Below are 13,593 nucleotides of genomic sequence, written 5' to 3'. Positions count from 1 at the left end.
TTGGTTCTCAATAAAAATAGTTCCACTTGCACATATGACCGCCTGTCACGTTTGCTAAGCCCCAGCTATAAAGTCACGTATAAGCTATAATCTACCTGTCTGGGAATATTACCACAGCCATGTGTTTGATGTCTAAAGGTTGCCAAGGGGTTAGTGTTGAAGTCTTACACATCCAATCGAAATTGAAATAGAGGGTCTGATTACAATTTAGACCCGAATGATACCTTCCAAAATCATAAAGAGTAATTTAGTTTTCACCAGGAAGGATTGCAGATCAATAGGGTTTACTCTGAGACAGAAGCCACTCATAATTTGGCAGCAAAACTAAGGAAAGACAAAGCTTTGAAAAGGAAGCTTTTTAGAGGACAGAGAACTTCTGGTTCCATTGGTCCCAAGTCCTCAAGAGTTGGAGATGGAATTGAGACTGCAGCCGAGACAGTCAAAGTCAACAGAAGTGTAGTCATTGGAAAGAAAGTGGAGGAGGAGGAGAATGAGTCTAGAGAAAGTCGAGGAGGAGAAGGAATTTGGAAAAAGGTTGGGGAGGAAGATGAAAAGGAATTGGGAGAAATAAGAGAGAGAAAGGATACACAGATGAGTAGATATACAAGGACAGGTGGAAATCAATCTCACACTGCTAATCAAGTGATGCAAAAGGTTTATTGAAAGGGTTGAGCAGAAGGAGTGTAATTGGTAATTTGAGTCATTTGATTGTTGAATTGTTATTAAATTGTTATTCATTGAATTTCAACCTTTTTTTGTATATTTAACCATCTAACTGTCGGCATTGCTGACTGGGGGCTTGGGGACTTACATTTATCTTTCACTAAATTTAACTTCCAACAAAATAGAGCCTGGGTGGGACTTCTATAATAGTTTAAATAAAATATTGGGAGCACCCCACCCCAACCATATACTTCGTCACACCACCACAGCGGCCATCTTAAAAATCTTTTTATCCATGCCACTTGTGAACGGTCGTATCAATATGTTTTTTATTAAAAGACTTTTTATGATCTCTAGCTGGACATAAATGAAAATGGTGCCACTGAGACATCCACTACAGCCACCACAACATGGGGTTTTCACTTCTGGATCTGATACCACTACTGGGAGTGATGGTGACAGTGATAGCAGCACTGGGAGTGATGGTGACAATGAGGGTGTTGCCTCATCAGCTGATACCAGTACTGGGAGTCTTGTGCAATAATCAGTTTCCCATATGGCTTGTAAACTCTGTATGGCAGCTCAGCACTATGTCTCCAATGCCTTAGCTGCATCCATAGAACTTGTCCACATTACTGCTGCTTAAAGATCTTCGCAAGACCATCCTCAGATGGCACCCTTTTAAAGACCATCAACAGACCATCCTCAGATGGCACCCTTTTAAAGACCATTGCAAGACCACCCTCAGTTGGCACCCCATTAAAGAGCATCACAAGACCATCCTCAGATGGCACCCTCTTAAAGATCATCAACAGACCATCCTCAGATCACACCCTCTTAAAGACCATTGCAAGACCACACTCAGTTGGCACCTCATTAAAGACCATTATAAGACCATCCTTAGATGGCACCCTCATAAAGACCATCAAAAGACCATCCTCAAATGGCACCCTCATAAAGACCATTCCAAGACCACCCTCAGATGACACCATTTTAAATACCACTGCAAGACCACCCTCAGCTGGCACCTTTTTAAAGATCATCACAAGACTATCCTCCAAAGACATTCTTTCTTTCAACCTCTTATTACATGGTCACGCAAAGGAGGCCTGGATTAATAGCATCCCATTTTAACATGGTTGATATTCCTGGCAATCATCAGACAGAACACAACATCCTGTCATTTTCTTTTACCGTGGTGAGTGTGCGATGGGGAGTCTTCACCCTTCATAATACTATTGGCAACACCCTGCTGTGATGACCTTTGACTCTCACTCAAATACACAGTCCTTGTGAGAATATGACAATGCAGTAGAGTTTCTTAACAGCACAAACATACTTGGATTTTTATCCACGCCCATTCAGTACTGTAGGCTTTTACAGCTAGCACCTTCTGGCACCCAAGTTCAGCCTGGGTATCCCAAAATCAGTTCCTAATACCATTCAGGAGAGAGACCTTACATGTCAAAACATTGGGTGAGTATTCTTGTGCAGCAAGACATGAAATCCTTTTTTTTTCAGTCTTCCTTCATTTCAGGTTTTTTGTCAACAATGAATCCTGTCTCAGTTGGTCCCAGGTCTTAATTCAGCTGGTCATAGAGTCCAAAACTCACCTAGTTGTTAAGTTTGTTGTCCCCTACAATGTCCATTGGAGATCAGACCTGTAGTATCCAAAATGTACTCCATGGCCAATCGCACACAACTGTTTAATGCAGTTGAATGTGCCCAGTTTGATCTGGTAAGAACTATTTCAGCAGGACAAAAGGTTACCTTCCTAGGTAATTCAGCAGCTTCAGTTGACACAAGTTACCCTACTTCTACTGCATTTGCTAGAGTGGTAGTTTTTCTTTAAACCACATCTTGCATTAACCAAATACCATAGCCCATATCTAACATGAAATGAATCTGTTTTTTTGTACATTAGGTGACCACAGACAGGGCTAACTCCAGAGTAAGCAGGGTGTGTTGTAGGATATCAAACTTTCTAAGCAGTCGCACTGATAAATACACCTCATGCATGAAAATTGTTCATTATATTTTTCTCAAACCTACCTTTATTTGTTCCTTAAATCCCACATATATTCAGAAAATTCCCATCTTTAATCAAATGGAGGGTGAATTCCACCTTAAATATTCAATTCTAAAAAATTTCATAGAGGATGTTAACTACTTCCTCATAATACCAGTTTTCATAATGTATTATGATAGGGCAACATATTTGAAGAAGAAACCAGTTTTTTTTAAAAATGTATTCCAGAGTTGTATTCACCATATCATAATATGGGCACACACTGTCAAGTCCTTCCTGCACATGCATCTCTGGGAAAGCATGCATATTGACTCTAGTTCCTCCCTCCATGGGGAGACCACAAAATACATGGCAGATATATTTTTTAGCTTGGGTAGGCTGGACTGGTGAGGTAGCATAATTATGTACTTCTGACTTATTTAGAGTAAGTTATTTTTGAAGTACCATATTTTATTCTTAAATTTGGTTTCAACTTGGTGGACAGATGTTTATATCAAGTTGTCATAGCTTTGAATTTTCTGATTTGTATATTTGAACCCATCATCAAAAAATAAGTTTAAACAGGAGTACAACATTTTAAGTAGATCGCTGGCATATAATGGCTCTACAAGCCTGATTTAGCTTGGATTAATTGGCAAGCTCTTTGAGTGAAGTAAAACATGCATGTTATGCTTGTAATGGGCTGCCTCTCTTGATTGTTACTTATTGTCAGTAGTATTGTCTCTTGACTGTTACTTATTGTCAGCGGTGTTGTCTCTTGATTGTAACTTATTGTTGGTGGTATTGTCTCTTGATTGTTACTTATTGTCAGTGGTAATGTATCTTGATTGTTACTTATTGTCAGCGGTATTGTCTCTTGTTGTTACTTATTGTCAGTGGTGTTGTCTCTTGATTGTAACTTATTGTTGGTGGTATTGTCTCTTGATTGTTACTTATTGTCAGTGGTAATGTATCTTGATTGTTACTTATTGTCAGCGGTATTGTCTCTTGTTATTACTTATTGTCAGTGGTATTGTCTCTTGATTGTTAGCTATTGTCAGTGGTATTGTCTCTTGATTGTTACTTGATGTTGGTGGTATTGCCTCTTGATTGTTACTTGTTGTCAGTGGTATTGTCTCTTGATTGTTACTTACTGTTGGTGGTATTGTCTCTTGATTGTTAGCTATTGTCAGTGGTATTGTCTTTTGATTGTTAGCTATTGTCAGTGGTATTGTCTCTTGATTGTTACTTACTGTTGGTGGTATTGTCTCTTGATTGTTACTTATTGTTGGTGGTATTGTCTGTTGATTGTTACTTATTGTCAGTGGTATTGTCTCTTGATTGTTACTTATTGTCAGTGGTATTGTCTCTTGATTGTTACTTATTGTTGGTGGTATTGTCTCTCGATTGTTAGTTATGATCAGTGGTTTTGTCTCTTGATTGTTACTTACTATCAGTGGTATTGTCTCTTGATTGTTCATGCTACATGTCTGTGGCATGATGCCCTAGTGCTAGACATCACTATAAACTGCCACTTTGCAGACATCGTAGCGATATGACTGAAAAATTGTTAAAGTTACGTTGAAAATCCAAATCACATCACAACACACGTCTCTTGATTGTTAGTTATTGTAAGTAGCATTATCTCTTGATTGTTAGTTATTGTCATTGGTGTTATCTCTTGATTGTTACTGCCAGTGGCATTATCTCTTGATTGTTACTTATTGTCAGTGGTATTGTCTCTTAATTGTTAGTTATTGTAAGTAGCATTATCTCTGGATTGTTAGAATTTGTAGGTAGCATTATCTCTTGATTGTTAGCTATAGTAAGTGATGTTATCTCTTGATTGTTAGTTATTGTCAGTAGTGTTATCTCTGGATTGTTAGTTATTGTAAGTAGTGTTATCTCTTGAATGTTAGTTTTTATCACCTTGTGCTGCATTGGCAGCCCATGCTTCAGAATTAATAACTTAATGCTATACTGTGACAGGCCTTATTCAGTCCAGAATTTATCAAACGTATACAATACTATATCTCAATAACTCAAACAAAAACAGTTCATACTCAAAGCCATGGGATTTGTATTTTCTTCATTTCTCATTGTCCACATAAAACAGAAATTTAATAAGTACACACTTTTTTAATCATTTGTTTCAAACAATGCATGTTTAAATTAGTAAGATAGTAAGTATCAAGGTATCAAGAAGACTAATTTCTAATGTTGATCCAGAATTATTATTTTTTTATTCCAGGTACCAAGAAGACAGTAGAGGGAACATTATGTGCCATTCTAGCCCAATTAGTGACCATTCCAATTCTTCATTACTTAGGTCAGTTGAAGTTTAATAATTCAAATATTTTCTGTGCTTTATACCACCATGACAATACAGGTGGTCATACTCCTGGTAGTCATTGGGAATAGCATTGTAAATGTGACGTGGTTTGAGTGCAGTTAGTCCATAGTCCATGCATAAATATGCGGTCTTTCATGAGAGATGGTCTTCCAAGTCAGGTTATTACAGTATGGTAAGGATGTTTGAAATGTACTTGCATTCTAAAAATTCTGGCATAAATATAGCAGTATTAGGTTAATCAGATGTACCTTTATCTCCCTCTAGTATGTTTTCACTATAATTTCGGTTTGTATTACCCCTCACTCAGCATTTGTTATGTTATGCAGCTGGAACATTACTCATCTCTGACATCACTTAGCATGTCCATATTTTCATATTCAGATAGGGAGGTATAGTGGTACGGTGTTCAGTGCATGTCTGGCTTACTATCGGTGTGTTGCAGGTTCAGATCCTTCCCAGATCAATTCATGTTGTGCCACTTTAGTTCATTTGCCACAGCTCAAAATAGCCTTTCATGTGCTGATGTACCACTCGGCACCAACCATTCAGTTAATCAGACATACAATCATCAGGTTGTTGGTTTAGGTCCCTCCTTCTTGCAGTATTACTTGTGCAGTTCAAAATTTAATGTTACCATACATCACAAGGTATGCACATATTGGTGAGGAGGTAGGTTATTATAATCCACTGTATCTGCTAACCAGTGACAGTCATGTTTAGTAAACATTTTTAAGTATTTACCATCAATCTACCTCAAATCCTTTCCACAGTTGTCACAAAATGTCAGAATTGACTAGTGCATCATGGTGGATGCCACATGACCATTTAAAAAGTTATGACATTACTTCATCCTAGATCTTCAATCTTTTTGATTGTTTGCATTTCCACTCCCTTGCCTATGATTTCAAAAACCTTGTGAGTGCTGCATCTTATGGAGAGCTATGAGACAATACCATGTAGGTCAAGAGAACTTAAATATCTGTATGTACAATGTACTATAGTAAGATCGATCATTTTTTAATTTCCCTATGTTTTAGAAAATCTTCAGTTTTGGGACACCCCTAATATTTTAAACAGATTTTTTTACAAATTTATCAACCCTAAGTTTTTTAACAGTTGTGTTCAGTAAATTTATTTTGATCCACATTTTTGACAATAAGATCAGTGAATGTTTTCATTAACTCTCAGAATGGTAATTTAATACAGCATCTGGTATTTCAAAAATGCAAATAATGTTTTAAGTTGCCATTTTCAGATTATCAGCCATAGTTTTACATAGGTATGTTGTTGATAAACAGGTTTGGAAATCTATTTTCTCACTTTTTACATTATATATAGCTAAAATATTCAAGTTGACATTCATCGCCCGACATGATGAAAGAGTTTCCTATCATAAGAATTCCTGTTTGAAAATTGTTTTCCCAGATAAAATCACAACATTCATTTAAAAGAGAGGATAAATTAATAAAAAGATATGTTGATTAATACTACCAGCCCAATGTAAGCTGTGTTACAAATGATTAAGATGGCCAATTAAGTTGCATGGCTGATTTAGTCTTAATCATAAATGTCATATACAATGAACATATTGCATTTATTTCCCCATTTTTATAATAGATACCACAAATTAATCACAAACAGTACTTTAGTTTACTCAGTTATGAAATTTGAATTTCACAATTTGAAAAACATTTACTTTTATATACACAGGGCTTGACAAATGTTTTAAAAGTTAACTTGCCTCAAGGCTGACTGGAAAATTGAACTTGCCCATGGGAGAGTCGAGCTTGTACCAAAATATAACAGTATATAAATATCACAACAAATGTTGAAAAATATGGCAACATAAAATATGAGATTTTTTGGAATTACATTTATTTTACAAAAAAATAAATTTTGCTTTTTTGTTTTCTTTATGTAAATAGTAAATGTAGATAAATATGAAAATGAGAAAAAAAGGGATTGAATGCAGATATAGTTACAACATATAAGACATTCTTATAGATAAACTTAAAAATTAATAGATAATGGTTTTGGAATAGATGGATTTTTTTGGGAGAGATGTTAAAGTAAAAGACGTTGAACTAAAAAAATTAACAAGAACAGAACTGTGTTAACTTAATAATGTTTAAGTATATAATTTTCCATTTCATGCTGAAATATCAGAGCAATCTATATAACTACAATAATCATCAAAGCAAGATTTATTGTAATTATTTAATACGATTATTCCCACAACTGAATTATCTGAGAACACCTATTTTTTAAAATTTAATTATTTGCTAAACAAAGTATTGCACAAGTCTGCTGTACTTATTATTATTTAATTAAGATAAATACTGCATGTGGGTGCTCAAGTATTTTTTCCAGAAATCCAGGTGACTGATAATTAGAAATGAGTTTAATTTCCAAATACGTCTGATAAAAAATTCTCCCAAGTATTTATGTTTATCACCTGGTCATGTTGAAATCTGCGACATGCTTCAAAACAAATCTTAGACAAGTGCACTTTTGAGATTTGGCAAATACAGCACATTTAGGTACCTTCACATACACACCCATGGCTAGGTGAGGACTTAAGGATTAGTTAATCTCATTTGAATTTGAAAATATTAGAATTAAAATATAGCTGTATCGTTTGAAATGAAAGATTGAGAGGTAAATGAAACTGCAGGAATTTTTGTAACAGAAGCATGTAGTACATGTAATGATAATTAAAGGTGCTGATATATCTGAGATCACAGCATAAAATGCACAGAACATAAATCATTATGGAACTGAAGTCTTTCTTTCTCTCTCTCTCTCTCTCTCTCTCTATTTTAAATTTGCATCCTGGCATATACATTGCATACTTGAGCATGCCCAAGCTGAATTAGAGCTTGTTTCAGGCTTCAGGCAGCTTGATTTGTCATGCTCTGATACACCTGCAACCAGAATTTTAAATCCCATTGTAATTGTTCAGATTAACATATTACTTCTCCATTTACATAAATGATTGTTTTGTCCTTGTATCTGTTTCTTCAGTGTTCAAGTGAGAAAGAGTGGTCTTCTCTCCACAATACTCAAACATCATTAATGCTCATCTTTTTGAATATGAACTGACTCTGCCATGTGTCAGCATGAAGATTGGAATTGTTTAATAACATGGCAATAATACTTTTCATGCCTTTATCAGTGGTCCATTACATCATGGGGCCCTAGGTGGCTGAGTGATCTAAGGCACTCGCATTTTACATCTCACTAAGATTTCACCTATATCTGTGTGGGTTCAAGTCTCAGCTCAGCCAAAGGAGGTATGTGTGAAAGCTTGCCAATAGCCTCCCATGGGTCGGTGGTTCTTCCCAGAATTTTCCTCCACCAAATATACTGGCTGCCATATATAGCCCTATTATGTACCGAAAAAAGATGTTAAACCCACAAGACCACAAACCATTGCATCACAAGCACTGACTGTCCATGTGAAAATAGCAACACACATCACAGTGGGCCCTACTACAGACTATAACTATAGAAATGTAAATTACGGAAGCAAATTTTTTGTATTTGTTTGCATGAAGGCTTCAGGAGTCTTTTACAGTCTCAGTCCAAAGATTAAAATAAAATAGTGAGACAATCATGTATGACAGTTCTAACAAGACAAACTTCACTGATGTTGAAAAAGTGCTGTTTTAATGTATGTATTGTCTAGTTTGGAAGCAACATTTTTACATTACGGTAGTTTGCACACAGACTATAACAGTTGTCATTTCAAAATCAGTTGACCCACAGAATATAAAGAATTTGATTTAAAAATACTAATTGATATGTCCAGAAACAGAAACAGCAGTAAGTTTTGCGAAACCCCATAATGTTCTGAGAATTTTGTTGGGAAGCTTTTTTTTTGTCCCATCCATCTGGGACATAGAAAAATAATTATTTTTTAGAATCGAATCACACAGGCTAAAGACAGTATCCAACTTTTTCTGCTTAACAGTTTGGCATATACTTGCAAAACACACAAGTACTTGTATATAATTGCAAGGGGGGTGGAGGTGGAGGCAGTGCTGTGATGCTAAAAAAATGTACCATATATATAAAGAGAGAGAGAGAGAATATATGTATTGTATGTATGCTATATGACTGGTATACCATGAGATTTATAGTTGTTTAACTGAAATGAAATGAGGCTTGCTGAATTTCCTCTTAATGAAAAGTTGATATGAGTTTAAATCAGAGATACTGCTTATATGATACAAAGCATATATTTTATATTGTGTACAAATACACATACATGCATTTTCAACAGAGTTCAGATTGACTAGAGGAATCTTTGTATTGATGAAGGGAGTGAACTCTTTACATCCCTGCCCAGTGAGTCCACTACAAAATGTACCCATTGTAGCTATTCACAGTTCTCTTTGGATATTGATAAAAATTTGTTTCTTTTTACTTTTATGACCTTCTGTTTTCATTGATATTGATTTAATATATAAAAGACACACTTATCATTTAAAAATGAAAGTTGGTTTAAATGAATAAAGTAGAACAGTACAACAACCGCATCATTTGCTTCTTGAACACTGAACACAGCCATCCAGTCACTGGCAAGCATAATGAAACAAGTGGGGAATGTACACTAAGCAAAATCACAAACCAACAATAGGCAATTCAGTTATTTAAGTTTATTTACAGTTTAAGTCATTATTATCCTTTAATTTTTTTCCAACCTGAAAATTGTTTTGATCCTCCATCTCTTTCTTTGCCCTTTCCTGTGGTCAGTTTGTCTGTAAATTTTACCATGATTCATAGGTCCAAAGATAATGCCACATCTTCTACTCTTGATTTTTCAAAGATTTTTGCCAGTATCTTGCATTCATGGTCCAGAAATAGAGTTTGTGTTTTGTGGATTTAATGCCATTTTTCAGCACATGACAGGCTATACATGGCAGCTAGTGTATTTGGTGGAGGAATAACCTGGGGGAAAACACCTACCAATGGAAGCTGCTGGCAAGCTTTCTCACACCTACATCAGCTGGAGCCAAGACTCAAGCCCATATGGACAGAAGTGAGATGTATGAGTGATCAGTAAAGGCAAGCACCTTAGACCACTTAGCCACCCATGGACCTTAGACCAGTTGGCCACCCAAGGATCTTCAGAAGGAGAGAGAGATACAATGACGAAAAAATAATATGCTGACAAACCAACAGAGAGAGAGAGAGAGAGAAAGAGAGAGGTGGGGTAGAAGTTTTGGGAGTCTTACCGTGCTTATTTATTGTCCATCCCTGTACTTTTCTGTTAGTTGATTAGTCGCTGCCTGACCATCCAACACAATGAGAGAGAAAGTAATAGAAGGAGAATGTCCTTAGCACATTCTAATATTTAAAAAGGATCTGTTTTTAGGACCTTATTATAGGCTAAAAAAATAAAAATAAAACAAAGCATTGAACAGAAATTTACTATATGATCTGGACAGGTCATTGCACCTTTGTCTCACTGGAATTGTGAAAACTGGAAAGTGTACCCATACCATTGTGATGACCCAGTTTCTTGCAGGTTACTTGGTTCAAGTTCAAGGGTTTCATTCTGTTCAAATTAATTTTTCTCTCTCACCCCACATGTTTCCATGTATTGTTGTCCTTAGTGAATGACAGAGAGAAAAAGAGCTAAAAGGAAAGCAGAGGGGTTTTGATGAAATTATATACCTTGTTTAATTCATTTAGAAAACAGGGATTATTAGTTTTTCTCATTTTTTATTTCAATAATGATTAAAAAGTTGAAAGTATAGTTATATGCTTATTGGAAAATATGTGCATGCAGACACACATTGTTGTCTTTTGACAACTTGATATCATCATTACATTATTTAATTACATGTTCCTCTCTAAGTCTGAACATTAATTGTAGTTGAAAATTAGTTTTTAATTGATTTTTATTTCAATATGACGAACTTCATTTCAAGTTAATCCTTTGCATTGGAAAAATGTATGATAACATTTTTTAAGTTGTATATTGTCACAAATACAATATTAATTAAATTTTGTATACAACTAAAAACATTTGAAACTTTAGTAAACAAAGAACATTATTTGTAAAGTATGTATGTAGTAGCGTTTCAAAGCACCTTAATACAAAAGTTCCATCTAAAGGTAAAGTTTTAAAACCAAATGTAACTGCACAAACGATGAACTTATTGGAAATATGGATGGTCCTTGCCATTGTATCAGTATCATGTCTTTTGTCTTTACAGGAGTGTCTGGTGCAGTATTGGATATATAGATTGTCCTTGCCATTCTATCAGTATCGTGTCTTTTGTCTTTACAGGAGTGTCTGGTGCAGTATTGGACGCAAAGATTGTCCTTGCCATTCTATCAGTATCATGTCTTTTGTCTTTACAGGAGTGTCTGGTGCAGTATTGGATGCAAAGATTGTCCTTGCCATTCTATCAGTATCGTGTCTTTTGTCTTTACAGGAGTGTCTGGTGCAGTATTGGACGCAAAGATGGTCCTTGCCATTGTATCAGTATCGTGTCTTTTGTCTTTACAGGAGTGTCTGGTGCAGTATTGGACGCAAAGATTGTCCTTGCCATTCTATCAGTATCGTGTCTTTTGTCTTTACAGGAGTGTCTGGTGCAGTATTGGACGCAAAGATGGTCCTTGCCATTGTATCAGTATCGTGTCTTTTGTCTTTACAGGAGTGTCTGGTGCAGTATTGGACGCAAAGATTGTCCTTGCCATTCTATCAGTATCGTGTCTTTTGTCTTTACAGGAGTGTCTGGTGCAGTATTGGACGCAAAGATGGTCCTTGCCATTGTATCAGTATCGTGTCTTTTGTCTTTACAGGAGTGTCTGGTGCAGTATTGGACGCAAAGATTGTCCTTGCCATTCTATCAGTATCGTGTCTTTTGTCTTTACAGGAGTGTCTGGTGCAGTATTGGATATATAGATTGTCCTTGCCATTCTATCAGTATCATGTCTTTTGTCTTTACAGGAGTGTCTGGTGCAGTATTGGATGCAAAGATTGTCCTTGCCATTCTGTCAGTATCCTGTCTTGAGGCCTTCACACAGCAGATAGACAACCTTATCCTACCTATATTTGCTTATGTTCTTTTTGTATCTTTTACTTGACAAAACTGTAAAGCAATAAAAAAAAGTGGTTTTGTTTGTATATTATTCATTCATGATAATGGTGCCAAGAATCTTACCCATTAAAATAAGATGTGAATGGCACGTTATGTCTGCCCTAGGCTTAAAAGTCCTCAATATAAGCCCTAGTATATGTCTGCCCTGTGTTTAATAGTCCTCTAAGTACTAATATATGTGTGCCACGTGTTTAATAGTATGTCTGCCATGTGTTTAATAATTCTTTGTATAGGCACTAGTATATGTCTGCCCTGTGTTTAATAGTGTATGTCCTGTTTAATAGTATGTCAGTCATGTGTTTAATAATGCTCTGTATAGGCACTAGTATATGTCTGCCCTGTGTTTAATAGTCTTCTATCCGAGTACTAATATATGTGTGCCATGTGTTTAATAGTATGTCTGCCATGTGTTTAACAGTATATGTATGTCCTGTTTAATGGTATGTCTGCCATGTGTTTAACAGTATATGTATGTCCTGTTTAATAGTATGTCTGCACTGGGTTTTATAGTCCTCTATAAAGGCACTAGTATATGTCTGCACTGGGTTTTATAGTCCTCTATAAAGGCACTAGTATATGTCTACCCTGGGTTTTATGGTCCTCTTTATAAGCACTAGTATATGTCTACCCTGGGTTTAATAGTACTCTATATAAGCACTAGTCTGTGTCTACCCTGGGTTTATTAGTCCTCTATATAGGCTCTAGTATATGTCTACCCTGGGTTTTATAGTCCTCTATATAATCACTAGTATATGTCTACCCTGGGTTTTAATAGACCTCTATATAGGCTCTAGTATATGTCTACCCTGGGTTTCATAGTCCTCTATATAATCACTAGTATGTGTCTACCCTGGGTTTAATAATCCTCTATATAAGCACTAGTATATGTCTGCACTGGGTTTTATAGTCCTCTTTATAGGCACTAGTATATGTCTGATCTGTGTTTAATAGTCCTCTGTATTGGACCTAGTAGGGCATGGTTGATTCTAGATTACTGTCCAAGAGGTCTCAATGGCCTTGACCTTTTGCCAAGATGTTTAGTCTTAAGCTAAACTTGCTGACCAAGATTCAGTTATTTTATTAAACTTACCAGGACTCCAACCTTTGACTTTTAGACCCCAAAATATGTTGTTTTTTACCCTCAGTGTAACTGATCCAGAATTTTGGTAAAGAAACATACTTTATAGCAAAAGTTACTGTACAAAACCCATATTTCTTTAAGTCACAATGACCTTGAACTTCTCCATTTTGATCCAAAATAAATAATCTTTCTAATTTAAGTACAAGTGTCCCACCCACCACCCACCCCAATAAGTTTGGTCAAGGTACATTGTTGAGAACTAAACAATTTTATGCAGGAAGCATTTTTTCTTTCAGTCAATGACCTTGACCCTTTATCCCACAGTCAATATGCTTCTTTCTTCCCAAATTGTACACCATACACACACTTT

At 35.9% G+C, this 13,593-nt stretch overlaps 1 protein-coding gene across 2 annotated transcripts in view; it reads left to right on the top strand.

Moving 5' to 3' along the window:
• The window catches only part of LOC149802082 (dolichol kinase-like), a 46,939-nt gene extending 33,576 nt beyond the window's left edge, over window positions 1-13,363 (top strand). The window contains exons 12-13 of one of the 2 annotated variants that reach the window (XM_089956481.1): window positions 4,923-5,000; window positions 11,992-13,363. In XM_089956481.1, coding sequence (XP_089812607.1) covers window positions 4,923-5,000; window positions 11,992-12,128 — 215 coding nt within the window. In that variant the 3' untranslated portion in view covers window positions 12,129-13,363. Of the gene's footprint in view, window positions 1-4,922; window positions 5,001-11,251; window positions 11,296-11,991 lie in introns of those variants that run through there. The other variant, XM_089956482.1, reaches the window with a different exon arrangement.
• Window positions 13,364-13,593: the final 230 nt, after the last annotated feature.

Source organism: Sinohyriopsis cumingii, chromosome 4 (assembly GCF_028554795.1).
Source record: "Sinohyriopsis cumingii isolate HCF-2022 chromosome 4, ASM2855479v2, whole genome shotgun sequence".
NCBI lineage: Eukaryota > Metazoa > Mollusca > Bivalvia > Unionida > Unionidae > Sinohyriopsis > Sinohyriopsis cumingii.
The sequence above is the reverse complement of the archived record's forward strand: the minus strand, read 5'-3'. Positions and strand labels throughout refer to the sequence as shown.